This window comes from Passer montanus, unplaced genomic scaffold (assembly GCF_014805655.1).
Source record: "Passer montanus isolate IOZ18808 unplaced genomic scaffold, ASM1480565v1 scaffold163, whole genome shotgun sequence".
Lineage (NCBI taxonomy): Eukaryota > Metazoa > Chordata > Aves > Passeriformes > Passeridae > Passer > Passer montanus.
In genome coordinates this window covers 35329-47499 of record NW_024363494.1, presented here as the reverse complement: position 1 = coordinate 47499, position 12171 = coordinate 35329, and the positions used below count along the sequence as shown (strand labels likewise).

The window sequence follows — 12171 nt, the reverse complement described above, 5'->3', positions numbered from 1 at the left end:
AGTAATTTCATTTATTTTCTCAGTGTGACGTGACCCAGTGTTGGTGTTTCATCCAGCTGAACTGCTGCTGAACCTCTTCTTTCTGCTTCAGTCCTGGGATAATGCTGCTTATCTGGTGGAGTGTCAGTGAGCAAAGGAAGATAAAGCTGCTCCCAGAGCGTGGCCAAGGGGAGAAAGGAAATAATTGGATAAAAGCAGGGGGAAAGAGTAAAAAGCCCATCCTCAAGCTAGAAATTTTGCAGAGAAACAAAGTTTTTCAGCAAAATAGTAATTGAAGCCATTATAGTGACCCTTGATAGAATAATGAATAATAAAGAATTATTTATCCAATTTGCACAGCAATGCCAGTGGTGGGGTTTGGAAAATCAGGACAGCAGGATGAGAACATCCTTCCTGACACTGCTTTTTGCATTTTTAAAAGTCTGCTCCCCTTTGGACACAAGGAGAACCAGGCAGTCTGAGCTGTGACTTTTAAAGCCTTTGGAAAAAATCTGTTGAGATTAAAAAAAGAAACAGAAGAGGGGGAAAAAAAAGTCTTTCTTCTTGCCATTCCTCCCAAAGCAAGTTTTCCACATCCAAGGTCTGCTTGTGTGGAAGCCGTTTATAACCCTGGCACATGTGGATTTTTTGCAGAGTGGAAATTCCGTCAGGATAGGTGTTATTTCTGCTGTAGACTCCGTGGCATTTGCTGCTGGCTGACCACAGGTTCTGGCTGCCCAGGGCCTTGAGTCAGTCAGGGTTTGGTGGTTCCCTGCCCAGCCGTGTTCCCACCATGGGAGTGTCAGGGAAGCTGGGATGTGGCCTGAATCTTTGTTCACCACAAAAGGTGGCAGATGGAATCTTTTGTAAGATTTGCTTTTCCAGTGTTCCTGAGCGTTCCCAATCTAAATATAATTTAATTCTGTATTTAATTTTGGTGCTTTTAGCCTCCCTGGCCTACCTCTCTGCCCTCATCACCTCTGTGGAATTCCATGCTAGAGGCTCTGCAAAGTACATAGAAAAGATAAATAATTATTTTGGCTCCTCTCTTAAGTACCTGCATTCAGAAAGTGTGAATGGCTCTTTTCCAGGTTGGATAAGAGTTGAAATTCTCTGGAGCAGAGAATTTGCTTCAAGGCATCTCCCAAATGCCTGTGGACAATTCCTGCTCTTCCCTTAAGGAGGTCAATCAGCTCTGAATTGGATGAGCTGGAATCATTCATCCCATCCCTTTCAGAAAGTCTCGGCAAGGATGAGCTGCTGGGTGATTTTCAAAGTGGTGATTGTAGCAATATAAGCAACCCTGATATTCTGATTCTTTGACAGAAAAGTGAACTGGTAACAGGAGAAAGTCAATGTCCTGTTAGAAACACCCTGGCCCTGGGCAATGCAGGATCCGGTGCTTAAAACACCTCTGGTTTTGTATAAACTGTTTCACAACTCAGAAGAAAAGGAAGAGAAGCAGAGGGGAAAATAGTGGGTGTGTTGTAGAGTGATAGTGGCAGCGTTTCAGGGTGCACCTTGCAACTGGGAAAATTGGAACAGCACATATTTTTCCAGAGTGGAGTTATTCCAGCCTGAAGGGTGTTCAAAGTCGTGATAAAGAGAGCTCTGCTTGTGAATCCCATTATGAATAAATGGTTTCTAACGGGATTGGTGCAGCTCACTCTCTCTGCCCTCACACATGTACACAGGCACAGCTTTGAAAATGCCTTTCATGGCTTCAGCTGCTTTCATTAATGCCCAAATCAGTTCATATTCCCTCATATATGTATATTTTTCCCTCTGAACTTTGTAAAGGAATTGATCCTTTCTTCCCTCAGTTCTTTTCTTTTGAATGGTTAAATGGAACAGGCTTTTTTTTTTTTCCCCCCCCTTTTTCCACAGCGTTAATGAAGTCGTTACTGGGAATGGGAGAGGTGTTTTCATTACAGCTGGCACTTCCAAGCCTTCCACTGGGGTGGCAGGTATCCTTGGGGAAAAATCAAGCAGAAAGATCAGTCTGGCTGTATATTGAGAGGGTGGATGAGATGTGTTGTGTACGAGAGTATTATGGTAACTATACATTCATGTGTAATCTCAGTGCTGTGTTCATTCTTACAGCAGGAGTAAGGGGGGCTAATCATGAGCTGGTGCTGCTGTTATTACCTTATTTATATTCCTTTATTGCCTTGCAGCCCTTCATATTGAGTAAAACCTCATTATTTCACCAGTTCTGTGGTCTGGAGGCTCAGGAGGGCAAAACTGAGGGTCAGGTGGGCAAAACTGAGCTCTGCATAAGAAAGGCAACATGCAAAAAGCCGTGGGGATGGCGGTAATGTAAAGATTAATTGAGGCAGGACTGAATTACAAGGTCTGAAGTTGCAAACAGTCAAGGATATTTTTAGTGTTCCTAGCGGAGGAGTGTAAAAAAAAAAAAAAAAGATAAATAATCCCGTGCCTGTGGATTATTTAGAATAACAGGCATAACTATTACATAACCTGTTCGGGTGACCGAGGCTGAGCCGCTCTTTCCCGCGGCTGTGTCCTTCCAGTCCAGTTTCCTTCCTCAGGTGGGATTTATCCGTGCCAGGCTCCCCCTTGCACGCCCAGGAGCACACGAAGTGTCCTCCAGCCTCAGCCCCCGTTCCATAATGGATCTCTGCCCTCGCTTCACAGCCCCTTCATGCTGCTGCCGCCGCTGATGGAGTGGATGCGCGTGGCCATCACCTACGCCGAGCACCGCCGCAGCCTGACTGTGGACAGCGACGACATCAGGCAGACGGCCAGGCTGCTCCTCCCGGGGCTGGACTGCGAGCCACGCCAGCTCAAGTACGTGGGCTAAGCTCTGGGAAGCTCCTCCGCTCCTTGGAGCTCCTTTAAGCTTTCCTGTAGTGGTTTGGGCTCGCCAAGTTGAGAATTCCCGGACAACGCGCCAGTTAGCGTGGTGGGTTCAGTGCTGGCCAGTGACCAGCACAAAAATGGACAATATTAAACAATAAACCCTCCTGCTGCTCCAAAGGAGATGACAAACTCAGAAAGTCCCCTCCGTGGGCTGTAGCTTAGCTCACTCAGTCTCTTATCAGTCCCTCCAGCACTGGAAATGCCACGGCCCAGGCGGGACACAGGTGGGAGCTGTTGGTTCTCAGGCACAGAATGTTCCTGGCTGGAAGGGACCCACAAGGATCATCAAGTCCAGCTCTTGAGTATTAGCACGGTGCTCTAACCCACTGAGCTAATCTCAGGGCCATACTTTCACTACATTTCCAGAAGCCAGATCTCTCTGTGCTGCACAGGCGATACATGTTTAACCTTCTGGCACTTCCAGAGATAAAGGAACTTTGGGCAAACTCTGCAGCTGGGGCTGAAAGATTTTTTTGTCTTTCTGAAAGTTAAATACAAAATGCAAGTATTTGGGTTCAGGGTTTTTCTGTGCCTCAGACTTAATTACAAGATTATTCCTTGCTTTTTAAGATAGCTTGAATGAAAAATCTAAACTAGAAAAAAAAAGTTAATTCCAGATTGCATTATTTGATCCTTTAAAACACTAATTATGTATCCAGCATGTTCAGGGGGAAAGAAGGTCTTGAAACTGGTTTGTTTGTTTAATTGTTTATTTATTTATTTATTCCTGACTTGCTGTGGGATAGGATCAATGTGCAAAGGCAAGTTCCTTCCCTTCAAAAACCTTTGTTTTTCTGAAGTTCACTGGATTTCAAGTGGAGTCATTTTATTTTGCTTTTTTTTTTACATAATTCTTATTTTTTACTTTCTTCTTACTGTTATATAACATAATTACATCTTATTCTGGGTAACACTCTAGATTGTGATACCAGTTAAAACAAGATTATGGTAGGATTTTATATGAGATTCATCCTGAATCTTCTGTGTGAGGTGATGAGTGGCCTGTTCCTCTGGCAGGCTGTCCAGGCTCTCCAGAGGAGGATGGCTGTGCTGAAAGCATCTCATTTATCAGAGGAGCTTGGCAGGCTGATATCTCACTCACTGAGAGTTTGCTCAAGAGCCTGTGCTGGAAACCAGGCGGGTACTGTGGAAGGCATTCACCCCAAAATAACATCAAAGGGCTGAGCTCCCAGTGCCAGCCTCCAGTTGGGAAGTGATCCTTCAGTGAAGGAGACACACTTCCAGGTCTGGAATTCAGAAGAGTCTGAGCAGCCAGCCAGAGGATTTACAGTAATCCCTGGGCTCCTTCCAGATGACATAAAAGTTGCTCTGATAGTCATCTAAAGGATAAGGATTTAGTAGATCCTCATAGAAATGTTGAAACACTTTCTTCAGTTAATTGCTGGAAAGGCGTTGAGGATGTTCCCCTGCCTAAATTTGATTTTTATTTCATACTTTTTAAAAATTCTGCTATTTTTTGCCCAGAAAATACTAAGGATCCAAATATTTTTTTATGGTATGGGCACCATTCAGGAATTCTTTTGTCTTTCACAGACCTGAATGCTGCTTCAGCTCCTTCCGGAGACTGGATGCTAAAGCTGCTACTGAGAAATTCCAGCAGGATCTGGGCTTCCGGATGCTGAACTGCGGGAGGACGGATCTGATCAGCCAAGCCATTGATGCACTGGGCCCCGACGGGGTGAACACCATGGATGATCAGGTGTGCCACAGAACAAGCCCTCACCACCCAAAATCCCCTGCAGCAGCTCCCTCCTTCCTTTCCACGTGGCAAATCAATACCAGGTCGTGTTTGTTGCCTCTCCAAGGGTTTTCTAATTCTGGTTCGTGGTTTAGGCTGAAAATGCATCCCTTAAAACACAGAAAAATACTTCCCCACCCCACTCTCATGCCACCCCTCCAAAAAAAATCCCATTAGAGCCTGGAGTAGATTGTTTATCAGCTGGAATGTTTCTTCTTTGGATGGGCTGTCTCAGGCACTGATGGCAGGCAGGTTAACACAGGGGCAGTGAATGGAAAGTCTGATACGTGCTGAGAGGATGTCAAAGCAAAGTGGTTTCTTTTCCAGTGACACTCTCCTCTGGCTCAGCAGCCCAAATCCCGGCTGGGTTAGTGAGGAGTGACCAAAAGGTGTTTTTGTCTCACGGCTTTCGGGCTCAGAGCAGTTTGGAATACAAGACACAGCACTGAGAACCCCGCCCCAGTGGGCTGGTGTCAGTCAGTGTAAGATTTGCTTGTAGTCCTTCATGCTGGTGTGTCTGTTTATCCATTTTTAACTGTTCCCTGCTCAGCTACACTGAACCATAGGGATTTGGTAGTCCTGGGAGTCTCTGGCTGCTTCTGCTCGTGCTGTCAGTCCCATCAATAACAGCAGAGTCTGTCCTCTGGGATATCATTCAATGCATGGAATTAGCTTTTAATTTAAAAAACGGGGGGGAAAAAGCCACCTCTCCTAAATAAACACTCGTTACAGCTGTCACAGCAGGGAGAATGAGCTGTCACATCTCTGAACAAGAGGATATTGAGCAGTGGGAATGGTTTATGTTCAGGTAGAGAGGTTTTCTCACTGCCAGCATTTTACTGCAGCAACATTTCAGACCCAGCTCTGAACCTGGCACATCTTCCATAGCACTTCCCACCATCCTGCAGTGTTCAGGGAAGTGTGAATGTATACACAAATAGCAGAAACTGCTCCTGGACATAGCTGGGTGTGTAGTTGCCTTATTTACAAATCCAGTACCAGGAACTTTGTGGTCACTGGGGTGGGTATCTCATCATAGATATTCACTTTAGTAAAGTGACTGAGGTGGCAGATTTATATTTCCCACTTCCTCTTTATATTTTTAAAATAAGTTTTTGCAGTTCCTGTAACCCAGAAGCCTCTCATTCTTTCAAAGATTATTTTGTGACTTGCATTGTGAGCCACTGTGCCCCAACACCTGAGACAGTGGTGACAGGACTGTCACTTCTTGCTGCAGGATGTCCCCTACCTCTCATCCAGCCAGCAAACTGGGAGCTGTCTGGCTTTTGTCAGCACAGAGCCCCCCGTGTGCAGCTCCTTGCGAAGTCTGAGGAGTTTCTGCTGTCACTCCCTGATGTCTCATCCTGTGGGTGGATCCTCTTGCCAGCCCTGCTGTGAGAGGGGCAGCTATGTAGTCTTCAGCCCTCAGAGAGTGTTTTGGCACCAACAAAAAGAGCAGGACAGGCCCCCTCTGGAGACATTGTTGCTTGGAAATTCTCCACTTGACTCTGGAGCAACTCAGCTTTGTGTCCAAGCAAGTGCCTGCATGGCACTGCCCACCCCAAGCAGAGTTAAATCAAAGTTCTGGGAATGAGCTCTGCCATAGCTGGAACAGGAAAGCAAAGCTAGACTTTGCCAGCTTGTTTTGCTCCTTTTGGAAAAGAGTAAGACAAAGCCAGATGCCCAAACTTGGGAAAACTGACTTAGGCGTGACAGAGCTGCTGGATAATTTAATACAAAGGCTTTAGATCCAGGTTGGGATTTTGACCACTCCCAGGGTGTGAGCATGTCCGGGATGTTCAGACCCACTTGCCCATCTGTGTACATGGAAATCTGTGGAAAAGAACTCAGAACATCCCCTCAGAAACATCAGTTTGGAGCAGGACCGTGTATTCAGCTCTGATGGGGACCAACAAGCACTCTGGTTTCAGGGAACTGGAGATGTTTAGGAGAACAATCTCTTCTTCCCTTTGCAAGGAACAAGCAGGAAGTACAAAACTAACATTAAAAAATTTTAAAAAGGACAATGTAAGTCTGTACAAGTTTTAGAACCCTGATTGGGGTTTGTGCCTCCAGGCCTGCATTTTGAATTCTCAGTTTATTTGTCTATAATAAATGTGGAGCCTTCCAAGCCCCACAAAAGCCAGAATATCTCACCCAGAAATATCCTCACCAATGGAAGTGCCCCAAAGCAGGAAGCTGGAAGTTGTGGCTGCTTTGAAAAGACACCTTTGCAGAGTCAAGAGCAAAACTCCTGTGTGAGAGATGTAATTCCATTTTAGAGTACAGTTCCCATTAAGGATGAAGCTCTGTTATTGCACACTGAGCTGCGGAGATGCTGCCTGTAAAAAATTCAAATGCCTGTAATAATTAAGGGGAGGGGGCAGGAAAGCTGTGGGATGTGAGCAGGAATGGATTTTACCAGGCCATTTCCTTTATGTCCTTGGCTACTTCAGGAATGAACTCCATAAGTAAGGCTCATTTTTCTCATAATTCATCTCTGAGCCGTCATGGTTTGCTGGTTAAGTAGAGGGAGAGAGATTTATGGGATTGAAATGCTGAAATATTGAGGCAAATAGGATTTTAGCAATGGGGAGAAGTTGCCAAATAAATTCATCGTCTGTATTTTTGTGTTGCTTTCTGCCTTCAGTTCATTTGGCTACAAATGAGCCAAGAAATGGCATTTCTTTGTTGGCAGCCTTGGGAAAGCTGGAGAGTTGTGGACAATACAGGGCTAGGATTTTCAGTGATCCTTTTTGTGTTCTTTCAGCCTTGTCCAGTGATGTTTTGTCCAGGTCATTTTCCAGTATCAGTTGTGCCCACTCTGCATAGAAATCAAAAATGTTTATAAATACATCTATGCTGTCCCTACGCACACTTTGTACATTAAGATTCAAACTCACTGTGTCCGTGACAGTGTCACTGTTGATAGGGATAGAAAGATAACTTTGTTTTTGTTTTTATTTTTTGTTTCCTTTCTGAAGGGCATGACTCCCCTCATGTACGCCTGTGCTGCTGGAGATGAAGCCATGGTCCAAATGCTTATAGATGCTGGAGCAAATTTAGATATACCAGTGAGTAACCCTGTGCCCATAACTATCCAGCTGTAAACTAACAGGAGTTCTGAAATATCTCCTAGCAACTGAAGGATTCAGTTCTGGAAACATCAAGCAAGGCATTTCTCCCAGAAACTATCACTTCAGGGATTTGGGAGGGGGGAGAAAACCTCTTGGAGCACTCAGTGGCTCAGTTACTATTGGGACTGGTCTAATGGGCACGGGAGGGGGAGGGAAGGAGCTGCCACAGGGAGAAACCAGTGATCCCATTAAAAATCCCAGGGGATGGGGCAGAGCGAGTGGTGGTCGCAGTGTTCTCCAAGTGGCCCAAGTGCTCCCTGGGCCTGTCACTCACAGAGGAAGAAGCTGGCTCTGTAGGAGGCAGGGGAGGAAGGCAGGCAGGCTGCAGTGGGTAATGAGTGCTGCTTGCCTGCCCCAGGTGCCCAGTGCCTCTCCACGGTACCCCTCGGTGCACCCCGACAGCCGCCACTGGACCGCGCTCACCTTCGCCGTGCTGCACGGGCACATCTCGGTGGTCCAGGTAAGATTCCAGCCAAGAATCCTTCCAGGAGGCACAGGGGACTGAAATGTAGCCCTGTGAGCCCTCACTCCCAGCTTCCTGAGCCTGCTAAACACCAACAAAAAAACTGCCTGCTGTTTAAAACAAGGAGAATGACACAATTCCTAGCAAGGCCTTGATAGCAAAACACAGCATGTTCTGTATTTTTCCTTGGTTTCAGTGTTGCAACAAAGCTCACTGCTCCCAAAAAAAGTGCTGCACAATCATTTGTTTGCTTTTAAATAAACTAGTGCTTCACGTGGAGTGCTTGCAGGTTGGCTGTTTGATCAGGAGCTTTATAACGGTAGATATTAATTAATTTATAAATTTACATGCAGAAATCCAGTGTGTGCTGATGTCTGCTTTAATGGCAGCAAATAATCTGTAACTTCCTTCATAATCCTTGAGAACTGCATGAACAAGACTTAAGCTGTTGTGGGATTTGAGCCTGTGGCGTCCTCCCTGCTCCCTTTTCTGTGGAATTATCACAGGGGGCAGCAGGATGGGGTGGAGCCCCAGAAATGCTACCCAAACTTCCAGGGGAATGAAACACTGATCACAGCAGACAATCAGTTGCTGTTGAATTTAATTTACCTTCTGCTCAAAGGGAAGGAATTAAAAAAAAAAAAAGGTAAGTAAATGGAGGCTGCACACACTCATCTTTTGTTTGTGTACATTTGTACATAATTATAAAGATTAGATTCCACCTGGCAAACTGCCCAGGCAGCCTTTGGTATTCCAGAGGTTGGGCAGCCTTAATTTATGTGTGAGATATGAGTTTGATTCTCCCAGGAGACGAAGCCAAGTGAATCATAGCTCCTGCTGTGTACTGCAGTGCCCACAAATCGTGGAAGCATGGAATATCCCGATGGATACACACTCACAGGGCTGACCCTGCCAGCACTGCTCTGGGTGCTGCAGAGCCTTCTGCCAGCCCCACCTGGCCATAAACCATCCCCATCACCCTGGCACCTTCTCCCCTTCACCTGGGAGGGGCTCTTTCCCTCACAGCAGCTCAGTGAAGCAGGTTCTGTGTGACAGTCCCTGCAGCTGCCAGGCTTTCCTACACGGGCTCCACGAGGTATGACCAGCCTGGTAATTCCCTGGGGGAGCCCTGCTTCCTGTGCACAGCATGGAGCTAGGATGGACTTCCTGCTCTGACTGCAGAGCCCTTTGGAGTTGGAAATTCCAACTGCACAGCCACAACAATAAAGGAGATTAAAAAAAAGGAGGAGGTGGTGCTTTCCAGACGGGCCCTCCTCACTCTGAACCCACTGCTTCTCCTTTCTAACACCCAGCCCTGGCTGCTTGGTCCTTCTGAACTACTCTTTTCCCAACTCCCTGTCTTCCCTGTGCCCCTTGCAGCTGCTCCTGGATGCTGGTGCCCACGTGGAGGGTTCTGCTGTGAACACTGGGGAGGACAATTACGCTGAGACGCCCCTCCAGCTGGCCTCAGCTGCAGGTGAGCTCCCTGTGGCCTCAGCGCTCTGCATCTCTTTCTGACACCAGCCTGATGGGCCCCAAGTATCTGTTTTCCAACTTGTCCCACTCTTGACTCCTCCCCAGAGCTCCCACAGCAGAGCTGATGGCACCAACTCCTTCACAAAGCACTGTCAAGGAACATAAACTGTCTAGTCTGGGCATGTCTGTGGGCCTAAGCAACACCCAGATGTGAAAAATTAACAACTTTCCATTCAGCCTGGGGAAAAATAACTGCTATATAAAGAAATTTGGTTTATTAGTTTATTAAATGCAGGTAAAAATTCTGCATTTCTTCTAGCAGGCTGTCAGGAGCTGAGCATTCTGAGAACGAGTCTGTGCTGGCCTTGTTTTTCAACACTTTTCATCTCAAAGTGGTTTTAGTTTTTTTCCTTTTGTTTCTTTCTCTGTTATCTTTGTGCTTTTATGAAGTTCAGTGGCTGGCTTGCTCTGCTCCAAGCTTTATGGAAGGGATAAAATGTCCTCTCCTCCCAGTGCCAGCCAGTGCTGGATCTCCTGCCACCACTCCCTACTCCCTCTAATGGGAACGGAGCCAGGGAGTCCTGCCTGTGGCCAGTCCTGTGTTTTGTGCTTCCACGGAGGGAGCACCCTGATGTTCCTGTCCTTTTTCCCCAGGGAATTACGAGCTGGTCAGCCTGCTGCTCAGCAGGGGCGCCGATCCACTCCTGAGCATGCTGGAAGTCAACGGGATGTCATCGTCACTCCACGAGGACATGAACTGCTTCAGCCACTCAGCAGCACACGGCCACAGGTAGTGCTCTGCTCCTGCTCAGAGCAGGGCTTCTTTGCACTCTAGGTGTTGCTGTGTGTCCTGTGTGACTTTGTCACCCAAACCTCTGCGTGTGCAGTTCAGCAGATGGGGTTAAGACTCTCCTGACAACAAAGAACAAAGATCTTTGCTGTTTCTTGTCCTTACACTTGCTGTCTGGCTCTGCAGCACTGAGAGTGAGCTGGTTTTAAGCCCCACATCAGCAGACCAAGTCTCACCTAAGGGTAGGTTATGAGATCAGGGTTGTGAGATCCTGCTTCATGTTCTGAGATGGAATCTAATCAGGTTGAGGTGGCAAGAATAACTTACAGCAGAGCCTGGGTGTCTGCATCTCTGGTTTTTGGATGGCCAGCCAAGAGGTGAATCATTAAATGAGCCAGCCTGAGCTCTCCAACCCTGTTTTCAGGGTGGTTGTTCAGAAATAAGTAATTACTTGCAAGTTCCCTCAGAAATCTGTGTTCCCAGAAAAAAACATTAGTGAGATCCAAGGTTTGTCTGCTATAGGATAGGAAGGGGTGATCCTAAACCTGAGTCCTTAAATAAGCTGGATTTAGCCCTAGGGAGTGGTGTGGGTGCAGAGAGCACCAGCTGGTGGCAATGCAGCAGCACTGGGACTGCTGGGTGGCCCTGCTGGGCTGGGGAATGTCTGGAGCAGCTGTCCCCAGCTGGCTGAGGGACACCCGTGATGCAAACTCCCCAAACAAGACACAAACAAGAAACTCTGTTTCTTGCAACTGCCGTGTGAAATTCCAAACAAACCCAAAGTGTGAGGAGTACAGGCCATGTTTCTGCCCTTGCTGAGGGGCACCAGTTTCTAGGATGTGGGGTAGGGAAGGACAAGAGGTTTCCATGCTGCTCCACAGTGCCAGCTGTCTTTGGGAAGGAAATTATTGTTTACTGAGCCGGATCCCTAATCCCAAATCCCCACAGTCCTGTCTGAGTTGTTGAAATTTCCTTTGTTAGTAAGAGAAACCTCTCGTCCCTGCTCAGGAACGTCCTGCGCAAGCTCCTGAGCCAGCCCCAGCAGGCGAAGGGGGATGTGCTGTCCCTGGAGGAGATTTTGGCCGAGGGGGTGGAGAGTGACACCTCCAGCCAGGGCAGCTCCAGCGAGGGGCAGGTGCGGCTGTGCAAGACGCGGATGAAGGCTCTGCAGGAGGCCATGTACTACAGCGCCGAGCACGGCTACGTGGACATCACCATGGAGCTCAGGGCACTGGGTGAGCCCTTCCTCCCGAGCATTGCGCTCATAAGGCACTAAAACCTTCCTTTTCTGCCCCTCTCACTTAGAGAACAACAACTGCAAAGCTGTCGAATCTAAATTTTAGAAGTGTTTAAGGCTCCTCACAAATGGGTTTTTTTTTTCAAATTCGTGTTGCTCTGGGATGTCCCTCACCCTTGGCTGGATCATCTGTTCACATATATCAAAAGGATACCTGACAGGCATCTCTCCCTGTCAGGTATTTACACCTAAAATTCACTGTTTATCAGTGGTTTAAGGTGAAGGAACAAAACTGATCTCAAGGTAGGAGAGAAAAGCTTTGAAGCTTGTGTGCAACTGGGAGAAAAGACCTCATACCACAGTTGTGTGGCATTATGTATCCTTACAACTTCAGTTCAAATTTGTCTTGTGGTTCTGACTAACCATGAAGCTCAGAACAAAACAGGG

The 12171-nt window shown here is 47.0% G+C and overlaps 1 protein-coding gene across 1 annotated transcript in view; it reads left to right on the top strand.

Annotated features, from left to right (window-relative positions):
• ABTB2 (ankyrin repeat and BTB domain containing 2) overlaps nucleotides 1-12171 on the top strand; it is a 111826-nt gene that overhangs the window by 92840 nt on the left and 6815 nt on the right. Inside the window, exons 4-10 of the mRNA XM_039703539.1 lie at nucleotides 2638-2790; nucleotides 4417-4582; nucleotides 7606-7695; nucleotides 8117-8218; nucleotides 9602-9698; nucleotides 10352-10487; nucleotides 11496-11722. Coding sequence (XP_039559473.1) covers nucleotides 2638-2790; nucleotides 4417-4582; nucleotides 7606-7695; nucleotides 8117-8218; nucleotides 9602-9698; nucleotides 10352-10487; nucleotides 11496-11722 — 971 coding nt within the window. The remainder of the gene's footprint in view (nucleotides 1-2637; nucleotides 2791-4416; nucleotides 4583-7605; nucleotides 7696-8116; nucleotides 8219-9601; nucleotides 9699-10351; nucleotides 10488-11495; nucleotides 11723-12171) is intronic.